The sequence below is a fragment of the Sciurus carolinensis genome, chromosome 1 (assembly GCF_902686445.1).
Source record: "Sciurus carolinensis chromosome 1, mSciCar1.2, whole genome shotgun sequence".
Lineage (NCBI taxonomy): Eukaryota > Metazoa > Chordata > Mammalia > Rodentia > Sciuridae > Sciurus > Sciurus carolinensis.
The window spans coordinates 128552752-128577782 of NC_062213.1; the positions used below are offsets into that span (position 1 = coordinate 128552752).

Consider the following 25031-nt stretch of genomic DNA (forward strand, 5'->3'; position numbering starts at 1 on the left):
AAGTATAAAAATTCACCTGGAAGAATAAGAAACCCAGAATAGCTAAAGCAATCCTTAGCAGGAAGAGTGAAGCAAGGGGTATCACAATTCCAGAACTTCAGCTATACTACAAAGCAATAGTAACAAAAACAGCATGGTATTGGCACCAAAATAGACAGGTAGATCAATGGTACAGAATAGAGAACACAGACACAGACCCAAATGCATACAGTATTCTCATACTAGACAAAGGTGCCAAAAACATGCAATGGAGAAAAGATAGCCTCTTCAACAAATGGTGCTGGGAAAACTGGAAATCCATATGCAGCAGAGTGAAATTAAACCCCTATCTCTTACCCTGCACAAAACTCAACTCAAAATGGATCAAGGACCTTGGAATCAGACCAGAGACCCTTCATCTTATAGAAGAAAAAGTAGCCAAATCTTCAACATGTCGGCTTAGGATCAGACTTCCTTAACAGGACTCCCATAGCACAGGAAATAAAAGCAAGAATCAATAACTGGAATAGATTCAAACTAAAAAGCTTTCTATCAGCAATGTGAAGAGAGAGCCTACAGAGTGGGAGAAAATCTTTGCCACTCATACTTCAGATAGAGCACTGATTTACAGAATATATAAAGAACTCAAAAAACCCTACATGAAGAATACAAATAACCCAATCAACAAATGGGCTAAGGAAATGATAGACACTTCACAGAAGATCTACAAGCAATCAACAGATATATGAAAAAATGTTCAACATCTCTAGTGATAAGAGAAATGCAAATCAAAACTACCCTAAGATTCCATCTCACCCCAATTAGAATGGCGATTATCAAGAATACAAGCAACAATAGGTGTTGGCGAGGATGTGGGGAAAAAGGTACACTCATACATTGCTGGTGGGGCTGAAAATTAGTGCGGTCACTCTGGAAAGCAGTATGGAGATTCCTTAGAAAACTTGGAATGGAACCACCATTTGACCCAGCTATCCCACTCCTTGGCCTATACCCAAAGGACTTAAAATCAGCATACTACAGAGATACAGCCACATCAACGTTCATAGCTGCTCAATTCACCATAGCCAGATTGTGGAACCAACCTAGATGCCCTTCAATTGATGAATGGATAAAGAAACTGTGGTATATATATACAATGGAATATTAGCCATAAAAAATAATAAAATTATGGCATTTACAGGCAAATGGTTGAAATTGGAGAATATCATGCTAAGTGAGATAAGCCAATCTCAGAAAACCAAAGGATGAATGATCTCGCTGATAAGCAGATGATGATACATAATGGGGGTGGGAGGGATGTAAGGATGGAGGAAGGAGGGACTTTATAGAGGGAAAAGAGGGGTGGGGGGGAGGAAAAATAACAGAATGAATCAAATACCATTACCCTATGTAATGTATGATTACACAAATGGTATGCCTGTACTTCATGTACAGAGAAACAAGTTGTACCCCATTTGTTTACATTTAAAAATAAAAGAGTATAAGAAATGAAGTAGGAAGAGCAGATTAAGTGTACTTCTTGAGAACAGGGAATGTTGTAGGTATGGAAGGATAGAAAAGTAAAGTCAGTTACCTTAATGACTCAAATTAGACTCAAATAAATTAATTTTGTACATTGGATACCTGCAGATACTTGTCTTGGCATAATTTCCCACATTAATGTAATATCAATATAATATTAAACTGTAACTAGCTAGTACTACCTGTAATTTTATAATGAATTAAGAAGAGCTTTATCCTTTCTATTTATTTAAATAACTCTAATGTGCTAGCCTTGTATAGCTTTTTCCTCTTTGAAGCATTTATAGCATTTATATGCCACCTATGAACATACTTCCCAGCTCTATGAAGGGCATATTATAAAAGTATAAATATGCTGATTTTTCCCCCCCTGGTCCTGGGGATTGAACCCAGGGCACTTTTTCACTAAGCTGCCATCCTCAGCCTTTTTCATTTTTTATTTCAAGACAGTGTCTCACTAAGTTGCTGAGGTGGGCCTCAAACTTGCGATTTTCCTCAGTCTCCTGAGTTGCTAGGATCACAGGCGTACACAATTGTGCCTGGCTTAAATTTGTTGATTCTGAAAACATTATGCCATGGTATCTTAGAATGATTTTATTGGTTTGGTGGTGATTTTTACTCATGGATAAAATGTTTAATGAAAGTGTGTGTTTTATAAGATATATATAAATTGGGTGCTCTTTTTCATGTTAGAAACTCAAAATAATAGCTTTTTGTAATATATGAATAATCTCAAAGTCAAAAGATTATTCCAGGGACTGGGGTTGTGACTCAGAGGTAGAGGGTTTGCCTAGCATGTGTGAGGCACTGGGTTCCATTCTCAGCACCACATATAAATAAATGAATAAAATAAAGGTCCATCAACAACTAAAAAATATATACATTAAAAAAAAAGATTATTCCAAATTCAATATCATGTGGTTTTTGTGGTTTTTGTTTGTTTGTTTGTTTGTTGTTTTTTTTTTTGTCATCTTACCCTTCTTCTATACTAACATTTCTGTTGTAAGGACTCAATTCCCTTGGAGCATTTAAGAAAACATTGATGTCAAAAGCAGCTGTCACTCACAAGTTCCGAAAATTGAGATCCCCCACAAAATGCAGAGATTGCGAAGGCATTGTAGTATTCCAAGGTGTTGAATGTGAAGAGGTAAGATCTTTTTGGAATCACATTGGCCCCCTTATTTTTATGCTTTTTTTGTTACGATTTTACTTATTAGAAGGTGTGTGTGTGGTGTATGTGTGTGTAAATAGACATAAACATACACATGTATAAATGTACGTAAATCTGTTGTTTGTAGTACTGGGAATTGAATTCAGAGTCTTATGCATGCCATGCAAGCACTCTACCCCTGAATGATACCCCGTTCCTTTTTAAATTGTATTTTGAAATGGGGGTCTTGCTAAGTTGGGCTGGCTTCAAACTTGTGATCTTCCTGCTTCAACTTCTCATGTAGCTTGAATAAAGGCATATACCATCACACCTGGCTCTGCAAATATATTTTTAATTAAGTCCCACAGTTTATAGTCTATAGTTTTATACTTTGATTTGCTGTTAAATGTATTTCATACACCACACATAATACTTTTTAACTCATTTTTTATTAGTTTGCTTTAGCTGCGTGTAGTTTTAAGGTGAGTTAATTAGTTTTAAACTATCATTTTCTTGTAGTGTCTCCTTGTTTGTCATCGAAAATGTTTGGAAAACTTAGTCATTATCTGTGGTCATCAGAAACTTCTGGGAAAAATACACTTATTTGGAGCAGAATTCACACAAGTTGCAAAAAAGGAGCCAGATGGCATTCCTTTTATACTCAAAATATGTGCCTCAGAGATTGAAAATAGAGCCTTGTGTTTACAGGTATGTTGTTAACTCTTAAAATTCTAAAAACGTAAAATGCCTGTGTGATTTGTTTTATTGAAAAGGAGACTTCAAGAAAATCAGTACTCTCAGTTTGTAACAGCTGAATTTATTCACATTTATTTGGAAAATGTTAATTTATGTGACTTTAACTTTTTTTTCCCTAAAATACTAATAAAAATTGATGTGGATACATCAAATATGTTTAGATGTCTGCATTTAACCCTTCAAACTAAAGCAGAATGTTGCACAACCTTTTTTCTTTTCTATTCAAGGGAATTTATCGTGTTAGTGGAAACAAAACAAAAACTGAAAAACTGTGTCAAGCTTTGGAGAATGGAATGCACTTGGTAGACATTTCAGAATTTAATTCACATGATATCTGTGAGGTCTTAAAATTATACCTTCGACAGGTAAAGTTTTTATTTTAAGTCTACCATCAAATAAAAAGAGTAAAATTTTTTATATTTCACATATTTTCATTAGCATAGACTATATTGATGTCTTTTTTTATAAGAGCTTTACATTTATACATAGTAATTGGGTTCGTCCTGACAATTTCATACATGCATGGAATCTGACTCTCCATTCAGTCCCCTTTCTTCCTCACTTCTTCTCCTCACTCCATTCCACTGATTCCCCCCCGTGTTGGTGTTTTTCTAATAATTAATATACAGATCATAAAATATATATAAAATATACATACAGTTTAAAGAACAGTAATAATAAAACAAAATTCATTTCTCATTACCCCACTTAAGAAAATAGAATATTACTATCCCTTGTACAAGATTTCCATGTACCTCTTCCATGTTGCAGCCTTCCAACTGCACCTTGGAGTTCTCTCCTAACCATGTTAAAGAGAAACATTTTCCTAAATTTAAAGGAATAAATAACACTTAAGTTTTTGTTTAAAGTTTTAGAATACTAACTTAAAAGTATAAATGTAACTATAAATAAAGGCCAGTGTTCATACTGTTAGGAATATTCAGTAGGTAGAACAGTGTCTAGATTATATAGACTAGCTTTGCCTTCAGTGGTGTTTTAAAATATCTATTTTGGGAGGTCAGTAGGCAAGGCCATGAAGTTCATCATATTTGGGGCATAGGCATAACTCTTTCTGTAAGATGGGTACTAGAAGTCCAGCAGGAATATGGTCAGGGTGTGAGCTGTCCTATAATTAATGTCTTTTTCTGTGCTCACTCTTATACCTACAGTTTGCAGGAGTGTCAAAACAAAAACAGAAACATATCTGCTGGGGTGGAGTAAGGGGCCTTGGTGGCTTTAGGCAACAGCTTACAGAGGGGTTACAGGAACTTAATCACTACATTGTCATGAACCAAGTGCAAAAAGATTTGGGTCAGACCCAGCTGGCGTCCTATCCTTGGGTTAAAATGAAGAGATAATAACAGAGAGACTAGTGCTGATCTGTCATTCTCTGGAGCTCTGTTGCTCCCTTGCCGATCCTTTTTAATCTGGTCATTAGCTATTATCCTGAAATCACTCTCCTCTCCTCATTTGTGATGGAACACCTCTTCAGTTTTCCTTGTTTTGGGGTTATATTCTGTTTTGGTTATGTCTGACCTTAAGCAAGGTGAATATTTGAAACCATATTCATCCATAAATATCTATTCTACTGTCTTAATAGAAATGGAGTAGTGGAGATAGTATGGAAGTTTTAGTATTGTAGACTAGAAATTTCTTTTCCTCTGAATTTTGAAAGCATGTTTTTTTTTTTGTTCTCTTCAAAATGCGAGTCCTTCTTATTTCATTCCTAACTCTTGTTATGTGCCTATTGTTTTGTCCCTTAAAAGCTAATGGAATCTTTTTTTCCCCCATTATCCTAACATTTTACAATGATGTATAATGATGTGGATATATTTCCATTCACTATTCTGGGCACTCCGTGAGCTCTGTCAATTATTGGTTTTAGTTCTTGGAATTTTTCTTGATTTTTATTGCCCATTTTCTCCCTATCTTCTCTGTCCTTTCTAGTTAGAGCTCTTGTTTGGATGCTTAATAACCCACACTAGTTCTCTAGTTGCCTTACCTTTCCTCTATTCTTCTTCTTTTTTCCTTCAGTACTTTCTAAGACATTTCCTCAGTTTTATCTTCTTGACTATTGTAAATTACTTCATTCCTGAGATCACGTTTTAATTTTTAAGAATTCTGATTTTCTATTCCTTTGATAACATTTTTTTAAATGATGATATCATGCTATTTTCCTATGGATATTTGTAGATTTTCTTTGTAAGGGTTCTTTTCTCTACTTAGCCTCTAACCTCCTATAGAAATATAATATTATCCTGATATATAGCATTAAATTTTCTATAGACACATAAATTTTTTTAAAGCTGAAGTTAATTTTAATATTTTATTTAACATTTTGAATATCTAGTATTTTTAAATTATGAACTATTTGAGCTCTTAATCTTTGAAATCTGGTATCTATTTTTCATTTAGAGCACATCTTAATTTAGATCAGCTGCATTTCCAATAATCTGGCACCATATATGATTTGTGGCCAGCATATTGACATTATAGTTTTAGACCTTCAATTTGTTATTTTTCTACCCATTTTGATTTTTGTCTTTCTTGGTCTCTAGTTACGTTAGAACTTGAAATCTCTTTGGAAGCTCTTGAACACATAAATGTTTTTAAAAAACTGAACTTTACTGTAAAGCGAACTAAGTGGGCTGTTTGGGATAGGCCTGATTACTTGTCTCTAGGTCCCTGCTCTTGGACTGATTTTTTCCTTGCCTAGAGATATGGTGCCAGTACTATGGGAACCAGGGTGGTTAAGACGACTGCAGGATCTGTGCATTCAGTGTGCTTGCCGCCAACAAATCCCCATTTTCAGATAGTTACTTCTCTGTTCTTTATGTTTAGCATCGCCCCCATTCAGAGAACCTCTGTATTACATTGCCCAGAGAAAATTTTTCCAGATTTTTAGGGAAAGGGTTACTCAAGAACATGGAGTGGAGACGGGATTCTGTATAGAGCTAACCTTTCTCAGATGGCCCACCACACACTACACCAAGAACAGAGGACCTGGTACTGATTGTCCCAGTCTCTTTAGGATTCTGAAAATCATGTTGAGTAACAAGGGGTCAACTTTCTTTGAACTGCTGAATCAGGATTTCTTCATCTACTCTTCTAATTGTGAATTGTTGGCTTTTTGTTTTCTCTATTTCCTAGTCCTTATGGGCCTATTGTATTTTAGTGGGGTTGCAGAAGGGAAAGAAATTAAGTATAAATTGCTGGATCTACGATGTTAGCCCAGGAAAATATTGATAACTCAATCATATTTTACAGACCCCTCAACTGAGAATTGGAGGTTGTTACCTTTGAATGACTATAAGTCTCATAATGTGTCATCCTTTATCTCTTTTAGCCAGTCAAGGAGAGGAGGTGAATGGGGTCCAGTACTATAAACTTGCATTCTGTTTCAGGAAGTTTATATGTCCAAGACTTTCATGTGGGAAACTGTGCTTAATTCTTAAAACAGTGTTAGAGAAGAACCTTCATTTTACTCATTTGTCTAAAGCTCCAAGAGGTTAAGTGACTTGCTTCAGATCCCAGAGTAGTGAAGATAGAAACTGATCACAGGGTGACACCCTATCTTTCCACAGATAATATAGGATCAGGTAGCCAAAGGTACACTGAATTTTCTATTGCAGATCAGTAGAAACATTGAAATTCATTATGGCAATGGACACTTGTTACAGGAACTTTTTCTTTTGACCCACTCATGGCAAATCAGGCTGTTTAAAAATTTGATGAATAAGATGTTAACATTATGTTTTTGTAGGTTATATTAGCTGATGCTAATCTTCATTCTGACCCAATTAAAGCATGGTCCCTTTAGCACTTTAGTAATTTTTACCCCTTAGCAATAAAATCCATGTTATTCACCTTTTCTAATTCATTTTATTTATTTTGTACATTATCCTAGGTTTATTTCAATAAAACAGCTGAAGATCATGCTATTTGGGGGACAGACATGAATATAATGTATATGGGATATAGACAAAAATTTTTTAAATCCCATCATGAAGCTTAAAGTTTAAACTTAAAGTTTAGAGTTTAATTGATTATCTGTTAACTTGTTTTTTAACATGAATATAATTTATGGTGAAGATTTTTATTTATAAGACATAGCTCTAGAAAACATAATGTTTTATGGATTGGGGACAAAGCTCATTAGTGGAGTGCTTGCCTAGCATGCTTCAGGTCCTACCTAGATTCAATTCCTAGTACTGCAAAAATAAAGATTGACTTTAAATTCTGTTAATCTAAAGGAATATGCTAAATCATTTGAGTAACTCTACCTAATAGTTGACTTAAACAGAAAAAAGTAGAAGATATTTTTAATGTAATTTTCTTTCTTTAGCTCCCAGAACCATTTATTTTATTCCGATTATACAAGGAATTTATAGACCTTGCAAAAGAGATCCAACATGTTAATGAAGAACAAGAAACCAAAAAGGATAACCCTGAGGACAAAAAATTTCCAAATATGTGTATAGAAATAAACCGAATTCTTCTAAAAAGCAAGGACCTTCTAAGACAATTGCCAACATCAAATTTTAACAGTCTTCATTACCTCATTGTACATCTTAAGCGGTAAGAATTTTAATACTATCCTCACCATTTTTAATTATATAGTGCATTAGTATTGAGTACATTTATTTTGTTGTGGTATTGGTTTTTAAATGATTATTTGATTTTTATGATTTTATTATGTGTCGGGAAAGGGAGACATTGAATATATGTTCATGCAGCCAACATTGTTCCCTCAGATGTCTTCTACATGCCAGGCTCTTGCTGGGGAAACTAGGATGGAAACACAGGGTTTCTGCTATTTATGGGTTCATCATCTTGGGGGACAGACCTGTATATGACCACAGTACAACATCATCCTTTTTATAATACCTGTGCATAGCATGCAAGCATGCAGAGGAAGTTTGGGGGCTAGGGGTAAAAGCAGAGGAGGCAAGCCCTTGAGTCAGATTTTAAGAACTGAGTGGTGATTCAGTAGAGAATGTGCAGAAGAGCATTCTAGGCAGAGGGTACCAGACATGGAGACACAAGAGATTTTGCATTTGGAAAATATAATTTCATTAGACTACAATATAGCAATCAGTAGCAGGAACTGAGCTGCCCAGGAGGCCTGATCAGAAAATCTTACATACCTGGCAGATGAGTTGACCATATTGTTTCTGTACCCACTAAAGAATTTGGAGTCAGGAATTTTACATGCTCAGATTTGCCTGTTAGATCTTTCTGACAGCAATATGAAAAATGGGTTGGAGATCTCCTTGAATAGTCATTGAAGTAAAAAGCAGTGAGCATTTGAAATAAAGCCAGAACATTGAGAGTGGCAATAGAACAGAGAGAGGCTTAGGAGAGAGAATCATCTACTCTAGAAAACTAGCTGTGGGGGACTGGGAGCATGGCTTAGTGGTAGAATACTTGACTAGCACATGTGAGACACTGGGTTTGATACTCAGCATCGCAAATAAATAAATAAAATAAACGTATTGTGTCCATCTACAACTCAAAAAACTAACTGTGGGGGTTAGGGATATAGCTCAGTGGGTAGAGTGCTTGCCTTGCAAGCACAAGACCCTGGGTTCAATCCCCAGCACTGAAAAAAAAAAAGAAAAAAATGTGGGCAATGAGAGAGGATTGACAGTGGTGTTTCAATTTCCAGTATAAGGAACTTGGAGTATATACCATATACAAAGAGCAATTTTTAGGGGTATTTTTTTTTCCTTCTGCCTATAAAACTTCAGTAGTTCCTTCTACTTATGTTAATTTCATCCTAATATAGTACTCTGAAACTCATTTTGGGTTATTATCAAACAAATGTATTCTCTTCCTAGACCAACCAAACTTGACCCTTGACATACTTTTTGTAGACTTCTGTAGCCCATGTTCCAGCTACCCTTCTCAATTCATAGTAAATTACTATTAAGGAGCTCTAATAATTAGGCAAATCTCATAGCTTTGTGTGTTGTTCTTTTCAGGGTAGTAGATCATGCAGAAGAAAATAAGATGAACTCCAAAAACTTGGGAGTTATATTTGGACCCAGTCTGATTAGGCCAAGGCCCACAACTGCTCCTGTCACCATCTCCTCCCTTGCTGAATATTCAAATCAGGCACGGTTGGTAGAGTTCCTCATTACTTACTCACAGAAGATCTTCGATGGGTCCCTACAGCCTCAAGATGTTACGTGTAGTGCAGGTGTTCTTACACCTCAGGTTGATCAAAGCTGTCCTTCGAAACTTCTGTTATCATCAGAAGAAAGAGACACAGAACATTCCATGAAGTCACTATATTTTACTTCAAAGGAAGTGAGTTTTGACCATTATAGAGTTGCATTAGAACTTTGTGATGTTTTTGTTAATAAGTTAACAATATTTGAACTGTTTATTTTGAGTTGCGTTTTGCTTTTTTAGTTTAAAATTTCTCTTGCATCAATAGGATATCTACACTGCAGACAGTGAAAGCAAAAATTTTGAAACTACTCCATCATTTGAGGAATCAGAACACAAGCAAAATATATTGGAAAAATGTGATGCATGTCTCATCGGTGAGTGGTCATGTAAAATATATGTTTGCATATTTTCAAACTTTGCAAACAACCCATGATTAAAAACCAAGATGAATGGAGTTGAGGGAAGTTCAAACTTCAAAGTTTTATTAATTAACTTTGCTAGCCATTGAGAAAGTTTAATGAAAATCATTTAAATGAATATCATTCTTTGCTTCTTTCTTGTAAAGAGATATCTTGGAATTCATGTTTTTGTTCTCCTTATGAAATTTCTTTTCATTTTTACGTCTTATCTTCAATTAAAGTCAAGACAAAAATAAACTGGACTCCTGAAACTCAAAAAAATAGACTCCAAAAGGTTTTTTTTATGTACTTTTACCTGTGGCCTGCCTTTAACACATTAAGCATGCGTCTTCCATTTCCTTGACTGGAGTCCTTTTATTCATTATTTTTCTCTGATAATTTTATTTCTCTGAATGGTCTGTTAAGATGGTTGAAAAGCTTCCATTTGTTACTGCTTTAGTAGAGCTAAATTCCAATTTTTCGAAACATAGCCATGTATGTTAAATTTGATGTATAAAATTAAATATCAATGATCATAGCCTGAGAAAGTCTGAAAACAAAGGAAGTCAATTACCTACCTGCTTAAGAAATAAAACAAAAACCCAAGACTCAACTGTTTGATTCCATTTATCTGATTTGATCTTATTAGGAGTTCAGTACTATGAAGTAAATAACATTAGCATCATTTAAGCCATAGCTAACAGTCTGAGAAGGTTAATAATGCCAAGGGTCATGTACCTAAACTAGTCCTACCTCATTCCTAAATCTAACCTTGTTTCACTGTCCCATGAAATTGGTTTCCTAGTTAGGTATAGTAATAACAATAAATAATTTTTAAATATTTTCAAGTTTTTATTACATACCAGGTAATTCTAAGCCTGTTCTTGCTTAGATCATTAATACCATGTGATAGCACAGCTCCATATAGGAGTCTTTTTTGACAGAGGAAGGCAGGTAGGGATAGTGCAGTGGACTTGCCCAGGGCAGAAGTGGAGCAGGAACTGAGCCAGCATCCAGGCAGCTGGCTGCAGAGTCTGCACTCTCTTCCATCATGCTAGAAGTTCTGCAAAACTAAGAACGCTCTGGTGCTTAACATCCAACCACAATGGCTCAGCTCCCTTAGGGTGTTCTGTAAATGTGGACAAGGGCCCAGGACAGAAAATCACAGGTGCACTGCATGGGAACCAGGGCAGAGAGGTCAGCAGCCCCAGGTGAAGAAGGAGGTCAGGTGACATGATGACCTGCAAGTGATGCTGGTTGTGCACCTGTGTGCAAACCACTGCCCAAGGATGTGGGAGAAGGACCAGGTGACAGGGAAGAGGACCGTGGGCTATGAGCAGGACCAGCAGCAAAGCCATCAGACCAGTCAAGGCCCACAGTTGTCTGATGTTTCTCAGCAGGGAGAGGAGGATCATGGCCAGAAGGCTGCACCTCTCCAGCAATGGGAGCTTCTGGGGTAGATGCAGCAAAGACAGAGTGTGAGGAGCTGAGTTCTAGGTGAGAAAACATGGACCTGGGACTAGACTAGAGGAGAAAGAGAAGGAAGTAAATCTGGAGTCACCAGGGCCATAGCAGAATGGTGATTTTGACAACTCTTCAACCTTAATTTGACCTATGGTGTTGCCATGTCTTAGTTGATCACTGGGAGAGCATCCAAGGCTTCTCCACTGTGTGCCCTCAGTGTGGATGGAATGTAGCTGGAAAGCAGATTAAGTGAGGAGGCAAAGTCCCTGGGATTCAGGACATGTCTTTGGTTGGTGTATAAAATAGTGTTATTGTTCTGAGGTTACCAGTGTCTGTCTGTTGAAATCACGACAGTCTTAACCCAGAGATATTGATTCATGAGTAGTATATTAGAGCAAGTTACTTCAGGAAGTTTTTTTTATTGTTTTATTTTATTTAATCAACCTATGATGTACTTTTTTGGCTATGTATTATATTGCGTTAGATAAATTTTTTAAAGTAATGCTTTAATTCAAAATGGTCTTTAATGCTGTATGAATTTTTAATTCCTCTGCATAGATGACTGAGAATATCAAGTTGGAAAAATATGAAAGACTGTTGTTTTGAGACAGTACCTATTTATAACTAACTACCTTATTAACTAAGCTTCATGAAGTTAAAAAAGAAATCTTTCTTTTTCAGAAAACAAAGAACCTGAATCATCATCCCAAAAGATGGACAATATTTGTAAAACCAATAAGCCACTTATTTTGAAATCTGATAGAGTAACAAACAATATGCACAGGCATACTCCAAGGACCAAGATTAGACCTGTAAGTTTGCCTGTAGATAGGTTACTTCTTGCAAGCCCTCCTAGTGAGAAAAACGGCAGAAATGTGGGAAATACAAATGCAGACAAGTTTTGCAAGAATCCTACCTTTGAAGGACTTAGTAGAAAAGATACTCCTACTACTGTTTGTTCCAAATTCAATGGCTTTGATCAGCAGATTCTACCAAAAACTTGGGGAAAACAATGTGAACAAAACAACCTAACTGCCAAGACTACAGTAACTGTGCCTGGTGCACTCCAGGAAAAAGTGACAGTGAGCATCAGCGTCAGTGGTGACCATTCCATCAGTGCCACACAACCCAATAAGCCATACACAGAACCAGCCAGATCAACAAGAGAGGCATCAGAGAGACGGTCTTCTGATTCCTACCCTCTCACTCCTGCCAGAGCACCCAGAACACTGCAGCCCCAGCACTGGACAACATTTTATAAACCACGTACACCCACCAGCAATGTCAGGGGGACTGAGGAGAGACCAGCTTCACCTTCAGCAGCAGTGCCTCCTGGCACAGCTCATACTCCCCTGAGTCAGGTGGAAAAGTCAGTTCCAGACTTGGACAGCACATCAGCTTGTCCTTTGCAGCTAGATGGTAAGCCTAAAGAGAACTCTGAGGAGCATGGCCTGCCTGATGTGAATCCAACGTACCAGAGACCCAGGCTAAAACGAATGCAACAGTTTGAAGACCTTGAAGATGAAATTCCACAATTTGTGTAGGGTTGTCAAAATTCAGTTTTTCTTTTTGTTGTTCTGTTTTGTGATATTGTGTTTATTTTATGAAAGAATGTTTTGACAGGACCCCTTTTGTATAGGATTGCCAAAGTGTGTTTTTTGCTGTTTGTCCTTAGTGTTTTGATAGGTAGTGTTTATTTTATGAAAGAATGCTTTGACAGGACCCCTTCTGTATAGGATTGCCAAAGTGTGTATTTTGCTGTTTGTCCTTGTATCATATTTTCCAGTCATATTGCATGGTAGTGTTTTGATAGGGCCACATTTGTGCCTCACTGGAATTATCTTTAAATTCTGTGTTTTTGAAGTTGTGCATAAAACAAGTATCATAATTTTAAGATTTCAAATGCTTTTTCCCATAAAATGGTCCATTTAAATGCATCCCAACTTATGAGATAGTTCTCAACAAATCTGCAGTGTGGATATCCTATTGATGCAAGAGAATTTTTAAACTAAAAAAGCAAAACACAACTCAAAACAGTTCAAAGACTGTTAACATTAACATAAACATGACAAACTTCTAATGCAATTCTATAATGGTCAAAATTATATGGAAAAAAACATATTCATACCCAATAAAGATTTTTCAGGTACTTGCATTCAGAAACATTTTATATGTAAGCACTTAGTTTCGCTCCAAAAAATAAAGTTGATTTTCCCAAACTGCAAAACGAAGTGCTTATTTATAAAATGTTTCTGAATGCAAGTGCCTGAACAATCTTTATGGGGTATGAATATGTCTTTTCCCAACAGTTTTATAGTGCATCTTTGAACATTTGTGTGTTTATAGTTTGAATGTAAGCTTTTATTTTTCAATTGGCAATTCACTTAACTTTTTAATATTTACATGATGGCCAAAAAACTTGCAAATCTGTATTTAATTGCATTCTAATTGTCACTTTTTACATATGGTAGTCAATTAAATTGTACAAAGAAAATGCACTTAAACCTATTTTTAAATTATATAGTTTAGTTATATCTTATTTGGCTCTAGATGGTTTTAATACATTTGATAGTTTTTTACCCCTTAGCTTCATCTGTATAAATTTTTACTTTATGACAGTTCCAAACCTTTTGTTATTTTCTATAATGGTCTTAAGAAGTGCCTGCTTCAGAAGTTTTTAAATTCAATGCATTTTCTCTTGATATTTGTGGGTTTTGTTAAAACCATTCTTTTTGTGTGAAATATTTTGACTTATAAATCATTTTATGTACTTTTTCTACCTGGACTATCAACCATTGAAAATGTATATTTCATTAGAATTAAGAAAAAATTTATTTAAGTTCATTCCAAGAGTAGAGTTCAGTAAGCCTCATTGTTTGGAATTTGAGAGAAGGAATAGATGATTGGATCTGTTTCATTTATAAAATATCAAAGTTTTTATAACTAATGCATTCCTATTACTTTCTGGGTTTCATCATTTTGTCTAAAATAGGATATAAAAGGGACAAAAATAAAATAGCCTCTTTTTATACGTGTGAACTGTATTTCTAATCAATGTTTTTGTATGATCATGTTACACTTGATAAAAAATTATATGTATATATTTATACATACACATATATACTTAAATTATTTCAAGTATTTCAAGTTATTGTGGCTTCTCTGAAATTGTTACCTCTTAAGAGTATGATATTTTTAAGATTATTAACCATTGACTCAGTGGTCATATAGCACTTGGGCTCATATAGCACTTGACTATAATATGAAATGCATTTTATGGCACATTGTCTTACAGTTCTCTGTAACATTAAGGAGAAATGAATAACCAGTTTGTTTATACTGAAGCCTGCTATTTTTAGTCTTCCTTATATAAAATACAAGAATCATATTGGTATGAAAATCTAAAAAGAATCCCTCTGTGTACAAAAACTTTACCAAGTTGAAATTTCACAGCTACATATAATGGGTAAGTAATTTTCTTATTCCTGTGTTACATATGAGGAAACTGAGGCTAAATTAAATGGCATGCTTTTAGGTTCCACAGATGCAACAAGCAAACAAACATAGGGCTGTCAAGTTTTGGTGGTTAGTGCTCATAATGACTGTGATTACTAAATAACAGCAGGAAACACCTAACAATAGAAAATGCACCTTTAGGTATTTTGATTGTGAAATACACATACAGTTTGCCATTTGAACCATTAAGTGTACAGTTCAGTGGCACTAAGTACATTCACATTTTTTTGCAACTACATTTAAGTGTCTATTTCCAGAACTTTTTCATCATCCTGCAATAAAACTTGCATACTTTTAAACTCATTCAGTTTTAATATGTGAATACAACCCAGTGAAAGAATATAAACTTCACAAATGAGAGCTGCACTTTCATGTCCTTTCTGTCTTCCTTGGAATGGTGTTCAGCTTGGAGCCAGTACGTTCCAGCTTCCTGGAGGCATTGAAGCAAGTGTCTCCTGAGAAGGAATTACTGTTTCTAGAGTACCCAGATTATGCATAGTGCCCTGCTACCCAATAATATGGTAGAAATTGTTCATTGGAAACTTGTTTTATGACACTTGGAAACAGATGTGAGCAAAGGGGGAAAAGGCATTATGGCGATTCCTTTTATAACTGCCAGGCCACCAGAAAGCTTTGTTCAAAGTACATTGTTCAAGTTTATGAGAAGTGTTTGTGGAGGGTTGATTATACTTTCCCTACATGGGCATGTTTTACATGCTGAGAATTTAGAGTATGAGTATTGTAATGTACTGTGTTGATACAGTTATATATGTAGACAATTCAGTTAACATCTGTACTTAAGCAATGTTACATTCACATTCAGTATGCAGAAGTCTGTTGTATTACTGGATATGGGCAATCAACAGAAAATAAGGTCTATAGAAATATCTCTTTAATAATAAAATGATAAATTGAAGTACTTAAGAATAAAAAGATACAAAAGATCTTCATGATCTTTTAGACCACATCAGGAATTAGAAGCCTCAATATTATAAAGATGGTAATTTACATTTATGGATTCAATATAATCCCAACCAAAATATTTTTGGACCATTTGAGAATTTAAGACATAATGCCCCGCTACCTCCAACCACTTGAGTGTGTACTTAAAACAGTAACACTCCTTCATAACCATAGTATACCCATCGAACTCTGGAGATTGACATGATAATGACATCTAATCCACAGATTGAACTCACATTTTGCTAATTGCCCCCAAAATGCTACTGTCTTCAAGTATCCCAATCCAAGATCACATGGTGCTTTTAGTTGTCTGTCTCTTTGGTCTCCTTCAATCTGGAACAGTTTTTTGGTCTCTTCATTCATGACCTTGACACTTGAGGAGTGTAGGCCAGTTTGTATAATATTGCTCAGTTTGGTTCTGTAATATTTCCTCATGCTTAGAGTCAGGATATATATATTTTTGTCATCAATATCAGTAATGATGCTTTATTTTTTTTCTGTGTGTCATACTAAGAGATACACAATGTCCATTTGTCTCATTTCTGGTAATGTGGTCTTTGGCCACTAGGTTAGGGTAGTATCTAGGAAGTTTTTCCATTGCAAAGTTAATAATCGAGGAGATTCTTGGAGACTGTGTAAATGTTCTCTACTTCTCACTGAATTTACCCTACAGCTAATTTGAGTCTATTGACAATTCTTGCCTGAATCTGTTACTATTTTGATTGCCAGGGTGAGTCCATAACTTCTGCTTTGATATCCCACTGTAAGGAAGAACCTTCCCTTTTCCATGTGTTTATTCATTTATATCAGTTTAGGCTCCTGGGTTCTCACTTTACATAGTAGTTTATAATACATTACTATCATTTATTTTCATGCTGAAAATTTCCCAGATTTTGTCCGTGGGAATCTCTTTAAGCTGGCTTTTATGTTCCTTTGACATGTCTACATTTCTTTTTAGATTCCTCCTTATTTTTTTGATACATCAAAGTATTTACAAGGTCATCTAATACTTTTCTGTATCCCAAATCTAGATTAGACATTTTCAAAGGAATGCTTTTTCCTTTAAATGGAAAATGGTATTTGAAAGCCCAGACCTGATAAGGATTCATAGCTTATTGGGAAGTTACTGGTTTTAAGTCCTGTTGGTAGACAAACTTATACATATGTAGACATAAACACATCCTTGTGCATTCATATGTAAACATGCATTGTAAACCCTGAAAACCTTGAGTTCACATTGATGTCTTTAATTCTACTTCAGTACTTTGGGATTTAAACTATTTCCCTTTCCATATTTGTAATTCCCTTTTCTCATAGAAATTTGGCTGCCATAATCCTAAATACTTTATTTGTTCCCTCAACCTCTTGACAACGTCAGCTGTTGCTTCATTCTACCTGGTCCCAAGTATGCCAAACCACATCCTCAGTCATCACTGCACTGGTCCTGACCACAGTGATCCCTGGTATGCCACTTGAAACCCTAATCTCTACCACACCAGCCCAGACCACACCAACTGAACGCTTAGCCCCAGGGAAGTTCATGCTGATCCACCATTTGAATCCTAGGCCCCTATCATTTGCCAGGAAGAGGTAAGAAACAAATTGGTCATAATTTGAAAATGAGCAATTGAATTTTGAGTTTACTGGGTAAAGTTTAAAAATGAATGGTTATACATATTTACCAGAAATGTTTAAACATGGACATATTTATAACATTTATAGAAATTTACAAAAAAATAATTATTATTTTAGTCTCAACTACAACAAATTTTAAATAATATTGATACATTAATAAGTAAGCTATATATGTTATACTGTTTTAAAATGTCTTTATAATCAACCAGTTCAATTACCCTGCATACATTTCAGGTGATAGATTTGAATTTGTCTCTGACATTTTATGTAAACAATTTAACAAATAGTGGTACATCACACAAAGTTTCTGGATATGTATTGCCCACATGTTATAGAATATTTTAAGTCTCCCTTATATTATTAAAAAATTAGAAAAAGATGATGAAACAGTGTAAAACTATATAATGTGAGCTTTTCACTGTCTAAGCATTGCTTATTGATATGTGAATACAACTCCAAAATTTAAAAACCAGGACATAGACTTTCAGTATGTGAAGATCTGATTTACAGTTGGAGGCATAGAGCCTGACACATCATAGTTGCTGTCTACCAAACTGTTTTTCCTTTAGTTTTACATCAAAAATTTTGACTTTTGAGATCTACTTCTGGCAAAATCAGAACTTTTCTGTCTTCATCTATTTTCCTCAAGGTTGTGAGAGTTTATCTAGTGAGTTGCCAAACGTAGTCAATAGACTGTGTTATTCAACATAACCAACAAGATAATGAATCAAGGGCTACACATTCTCCATCTGCAAGTGAGACATAAATAATTAGGATTAATAAGGGTTAAATGATTTTTGTTTAAAAATTGAATTACAAATGCTGAAGTGTGTAAATATGTGTGTATCATTTAAAGAATAATTATGAAATGAACTCCTAGCCAGGCATGGTGGCACATACTGTAATCCCAGCTACTTAAAAGGCTGAGGCAGGAGTAATGCAAGTTCAAGGCCGTGCCTGCACAACTTAGTGAATCCCTCTCAAAAGTGTTTAAAAAGCTAGAGATAGCATGAGTCCTGGGTTCAATCCCTAGCACCTAAAACAATAAAATAAAAATAAAAAATAAAATGAACTCCTATGTACCCATATTTCTCTAGTAGATTGTTAATGAGCCACTAACACATACCTCCCTGATCAGGGACCTGTTTCCCCCAACCAGGGTAAACACTATTGAATGATTGGGGGTAGAGGAGTGGTAGAATTGAACCCAGTGTCTTGCACATACCAGGCAAGCATTCCACCACTGAGCTACATGCCCAGCCCCTTTTCTATTTGATGTTAATGCAGGTTCTAAGTCGCCCAGACTGGCTTGGACCTTGAGATTCTCCTGCCTCATCCTCCCAAATAGCTAGGACTGCAGGCGTGCACCACATCATCCAGACACTATCTTGAATATTGATTTTTTTGTTTTAATTTGCCATCAACATTGTTTAATTTTGCCTGTTTTTTTGAACCTTTTACAAGTGGAGTCACTGAATCTTTTGTTACTTTCGTTACTTCTTATATTTAACATGTTTTGAGATTAATCATGTAAATCATGATTTTTCCTTTTTAAAAAAATTTTTTTTAAATTGTAAACCATTCTATTCTGTTGGATAAGTATACAATGTGTTGTTCTTCCCACTGTTGATGGGCATTTAGGTACAAGGATGGAAAAAGAATTTGGAACAAATGAAAAAGATGATGTAACTACACTAACATCTGATAAAACAGATTTTTAAGTGAAGCAGCACTACCAAAGAGAAAGAGGGATATTTCATAATGATAAAGAAGCCAATTCTCTAGGAAGAATTTCACAATTTTAAACACTGTTTCAAAATAGGTAAGGCAAGAAGAGACAACTAAAAAGAAAAAGTGGGCGGCAAACCCACAGATACATTTAAACAGAAAGTTTGCAAAAACAGTATGAAGAGTACAGTTAACACACTTGATCTAATTGAGATACAGAGAACACTGTAAGCAATGACAATTCCCATTTCATTTAAACCCATATTGAAAATTTCCCAAAACAGACAATAAAGAGGACATAAAGAAAGCCTTAAAATATTTCAAAGGATTTAAATAATTCAAATACACCCTCTAACCTCAGGAAAAATATGCCAGAAGTTAATAACAAAAGATAACTAGAAAATCCTCAAATTTGTCTCAGTTGCTTAGAAATTAAACAGAACACACAAGGATCAAAGAAGAAATAAACATTAGAAAATACTTTAAACTGACAATGAAGATGTGCCAATTCAAAAAGCATGGGCCGCAGTTAAACCAACAGTTAGAGAGATTTATAGATTTACCTACACATATTAGAAAAGTTAAAAGTAACATGGGGGCTACATTATAGCTCAGTGGTAGAGTGTTTGCCTAGCATGTATGAGGCACTGGGTTTGATCCTTAGCACCACATAAATAAAGGTAGTGTGTCCATCTACAACTAAAAAAGTTTTTAAAAAAATCAAATTGTAGCTCAAGAAGCAAAATGCAGCAAATCAATTTTTGAAAATGTAGGTGGAAGTCAAGAGCAGTGATAACTGCAAGACAAAGTTACAAACAAAACTAAAAACTGAGACTTTGAAAAGATTCATAAAATTGATAAGCAGCTAGTAAGACTAATCAATAAAAGGGGGAAATAACGTCAGGAATGAAAACATTGCTAGAGAACCCACAAACATTAAAAATATATCAACTAAATATCAACTTGAATGAGTGAAGTTAATGATAAAAATTTGAACTGACTAAAGAAAACCTGGAGTTCCCACTGAGCAGAATTCAGTTATTTAAAAGCTTTCCTTGGAGAAAATGTAAAGACTTATAACTGAATTCTTTCAAACATTTAAGAAATTACCCCAAGTTACATGAATTTTTGTAAAACAGAATAAGGGAATACTACCCAACTCTTAAGTCTGTCCTCACTTTAATACTAAGACTTCACAAAAACACCAAATATATAGAAAATAAACTAGCAATATATAAAAGGGATAGTATGTGACTACATAAATTCTCAATTGTATGCAAAAGTGCCTTAACATTTGGAATATCAATTGTATTTGTCACAATTTTTTTAAGGGAGAAAAATATAGTTATATCAATAGATTCAAGTTTAAAAAGAGAATTCAACAGCCAAACCTAAAAAAAAAAAAAAAAAAAAAAAAAAAAAAAATTGGACTTCCCTAATAGAGATACAGTCTATTAGTCTTCAGCAGGCTACTTAGTAGTAAAATATTAAAAGTTTTGACCCTGACACAAGGATACCTCTAATCTGTACAGAACTAGAAATTCTAGCCAAATGATAAGGCAAAGAAATGAAAAATGTAAAGATTTTTACTGTTTGCAAATTTTATCATTATGAAAAATGTAAAGGAATTTATGAACTATAAGAATTAGTAGATAATTTTGCAAAAAAATTTTTTAAAATTCAGCATTCAAAAGTCACTAATATTATATCAACACCAAATAGAAAATGAAATGATAATATTTAAATAATATTTAAAATAATATCAAAACATCAAATAACTAGGAAATCTAAGGAGAGTTTCTACACTGAAATATGAAAAATATTCTTGGTATAAATTAAAGAACTAAATAAATGACAGTATATACATACCATTTTGAGGATTAGGAGATTCAATATTATGAAGATAGCATTTCTCTCCCAAACTGTTGTATACATTCAGCCCAGTCCTATTTATTCTTGCCAATATTTTACAAATGAGGAAAATATACTCTAAGATACTTTGATATAGCCTGTCTCATGATCCTCAGAAGAACTGATGTTTTGAACTTTCTCTTAGTGGCTTAAGTTAATTTGCCAGAGGTTGTACAACTAGTGGGAGAAGATAGCCCCTGAAGCACTTCTGTGTTATACATTATTTCTTACTTTATTCTTACTTCCCTCCTATACCAGCCCTATTCTTCCTGGGTACATTTCTTCCTCTTAGCATCTTTGCATTTGGGAAACGTGCTATAGACCCTAACTCACCTGAAACCCAAACTCCAAGTCCCTTTTTCTTTTTTTCTTTTTAACACGCTCTCTATTACCGAATGTTTATTCACTTAAATAAATTCCTTGAATTTAAAGTTAGAAAAATATTTCATTACAACACTGAAGTTTGTAGACTGATTGTCAACGGCCACTTTGTCCCTTGTCTTCTCTTTTAAAACTAGTACTATTCAAGGTTCACCCTAGAGATGTGAGCCTAAGTATGTAAGTGACCCTGAAGTGGTTCTAGCTGGTCCCAGGAATTAAGACCCCATCTAGAGAAAGCCCTAAATTATTTGGGATCCTGTGAGACTTCATGTGACAAAGACAAACATTTTCTATCATGAAGGAGCTGGATAGTTTGTCTTAGCTACAAATTCTTTTGGTTATCCATTGAATGCTTCTTTTCCTTCCTCAACTCTCTTTTAAGCTAAGTTTGATGTTAAAGGGGGATTTTTAATTTTAATTTCATTGTTATTATTGTTATAGTCCTGGGGATTGAACCCAGGGCCTTGGACATACTAGGTAAGCACTGAGCTGTATCTCAAAGGCAGATTTTTTTAAAAAAACTTATTTGATTTAAAAAATTTGATTATAAGATTTAAAAAAATCTTATCTGGGCTAAGTTATTATCTGATAAGATTTCTCATAAAATATGTTCAGTGCTATGCAAGCTTTCCCCAATTTTATCAGTATCCCTTGGAATCACACCAAAGATCAAGATTACATTTGAAATATAATGTATAATAATAATTGAACATGTAATTTGAGAAGAATGTAGACAGTAATACCTGTTGGCTTTGGGGGGTGGAACACTAAGGATTTGTTCAAGAAATGTTGAAGAACTATAGGGTTTTAGTGAACTATTGTGAATATAGAAATGAGGACAGGAAAGCTTGAGTTGAATGAGATAAAAAAGGGCCATAATCTGAAAACCAGGTCACATGATAAACAGAGATGCCTCACCTAAGAGAAAACTTGAGGACATGACAGTGGTCTCAAACTTTGGAAGTGGAAAAGGATTCGAGTTAAGAAACTGTTTGCATTTTGCGGGGAAAATATGACCAAAGACTGGGATTCATAGGGAGGCAGATTTTTGCTCTAAGAAGTCATATTACAATTAAAATAGTTCTAAAATGAAATGTGTGATGATGTGATTTCTCAGTCATTAGAGAAGCATTCAAAGCAAAGACTAGGGGCTGGGGAGATAGCTCAGTCGGTAGAGTGCTTGCCTTGTAAGCACAGGGCCCTGCCTGGGTTCGATCCCCAGCACCCAAAAAAAAAAAAAAAAAAAAAAAAGAAAGCAAAGACTATATGACCACCGCCTTAGTTCATTCCTGCTACCATAACAAAATACCACAAACTGGGTAATTTATAAACAACAGAAATTTATTTCTCATGGTTCTGGAAGCTGGGAAGTTCTAGAACAAGCAGACAGCAGATTCCATGTATGGTGAATACTAGTTCTCTGTTTCCAAGATGGTGCATGTTGCTGTGTTTTCAGATGACAGAAAGCAGAAGGGCAAAAGGGGATGTGAATGATACGTGAAGCCTCTTATATAATTAATTCTGTTCCTAAATGCCCCCTTTACTGCTATCACACTGGTGATTGTTACAACATATACATTTGGGGAGAACACATTCAGACCATAGCAACTGCCTTTAAGTACATTATAAATAGAAATCATTCTGGGAAAGAATGTTGGTTTAAATCACTTGTAAAGTCCTTTCTAGCTCTTAACCTAAGACTGCAAGATAAATAAATCTCTATTCCAGCTGTGCTGCAATCTAGTATCAGTAATCATAAGGTCTTAAAAAAAAAACACTACACTGAAGATTAGTAATTCCTATTTATTTCATGCTGGGCATTATGCAAAGTGCTGATTTTTTTAATGTAATAACTATGTGATTTGAAATAGGTAGTACTAATCCCATTCAACCTATAGTCTAACAGGCTAATCTTAATTTAATACTGTGCTCCAAACTATGCTCCCAATGAGTTGTTCAGTTGAAATTTGAACCCAGATAGATTCCATTTATTTTACTATCCCAAGATCCAGGGCTCCTAATTAGGAATAGTAATAAAAGATAATTTTGAATTTTTATTTTTGAGTGCTTACTACATACCAGTTATTTCTAAGCCTTTTCCTTATTAGATCAGTAAGACCATGTGATAGCACAGCTCCACATAGGATTCTTGATAGAGGAAGACAGGTAGGGACTGACACCTACCTGGAAAATGGTGCAGTGGACTTGTTCAGGGCAGAAGTGGAGCAGGAATTGAGCCAACATCCAGGCAGCTGGCTGCAGAGTCTGCACTCTCCTCCATCATGCTAGAAGTTCTGCAAAACTAAGAACGCTCTGGTGCTTAACATCCAACCACAATGGCTCAGCTCCCTTAGGGTGTTCTGTAAATGTGGACAAGGGCCCAGGACAGAAAATCACAGGTGCACTGCATGGGAACCAGGGCAGAGAGGTCAGCAGCCCCAGGTGAAGAAGGAGGTCAGGTGACATGATGACCTGCAAGTGATGCTGGTTGTGCACCTGTGTGCAAACCACTGCCCAAGGATGTGGGAGAAGGACCAGGTGACAGGGAAGAGGACCGTGGGCTATGAGCAGGACCAGTAGCAAAGCCATCAGACCAGTCAAGGCCCACAGTTGTCTGATGTTTCTCAGCAGGGAGAGGAGGATCATGGCCAGAAGGCTGCACCTCTCCAGCAATGGGAGCTTCTGGGGTAGATGCAGCAAAGACAGAGTGTGAGGAGCTGAGTTCTAGGTGAGAAAACATGGACCTGGGACTAGACTAGAGGAGAAAGAGAAGGAAGTAAATCTGGAGTCACCAGGGCCATAGCAGAATGGTGATTTTGACAACTCTTCAACCTTAATTTGACCTATGGTGTTGCCATGTCTTAGTTGATCACTGGGAGAGCATCCAAGGCTTCTCCACTGTGTGCCCTCAGTGTGGATGGAATGTAGCTGGAAAGCAGATTAAGTGAGGAGGCAAAGTCCCTGGGATTCAGGACATGTCTTTGGTTGGTGTATAAAATAGTGTTATTGTTCTGAGGTTACCAGTGTCTGTCTGTTGAAATCATGACTGTCTTGACCCATTAATTTCATATCTATGAATTTACCTTATGGAAATGCTTGTTCAAGTTTTCATAAAAGGATTTCACAGAAGTGACTTTTGTTTAACAGTGTGTTTTGTAATTGTTTGTTATATCAATTTAACACATGTACAGTTATGCCCTGCATTAAGAATGTTTTGGGGGACTGGGGAGATAGCTCAGTCGGTAGAGTGCTTGCCTTGTAAGCACAAGGCCCTGGGTTCGATCCCCAGCACCCGAAAAAAAAAAAAAAAAAAAAAAAAAGAAAAGAATGTTTTGGTCAACAAAAGAGAGTCATAAGCATTGCCTAATGATATTGCAATTATCTTCAGTTGTACAAGTATACTCTATGATATTTGCACAATGACCAATTCA

General features: G+C 35.4%; 1 protein-coding gene across 4 annotated transcripts in view; it reads left to right on the top strand.

Moving 5' to 3' along the window:
* Arhgap29 (Rho GTPase activating protein 29) overlaps positions 1–14499 on the top strand; it is a 73105-nt gene extending 58606 nt beyond the window's left edge. For all 4 annotated transcript variants that reach the window (XM_047549801.1, XM_047549797.1, XM_047549792.1 and 1 more), the window contains 7 exons: positions 2529–2668; positions 3191–3379; positions 3655–3792; positions 7773–8005; positions 9412–9739; positions 9870–9978; positions 12148–14499. In XM_047549801.1, coding sequence (XP_047405757.1) covers positions 2529–2668; positions 3191–3379; positions 3655–3792; positions 7773–8005; positions 9412–9739; positions 9870–9978; positions 12148–13010 — 2000 coding nt within the window. In that variant the 3' untranslated portion in view covers positions 13011–14499. The remainder of the gene's footprint in view (positions 1–2528; positions 2669–3190; positions 3380–3654; positions 3793–7772; positions 8006–9411; positions 9740–9869; positions 9979–12147) is intronic.
* The last annotated feature ends 10532 nt before the right edge of the window (positions 14500–25031 follow it).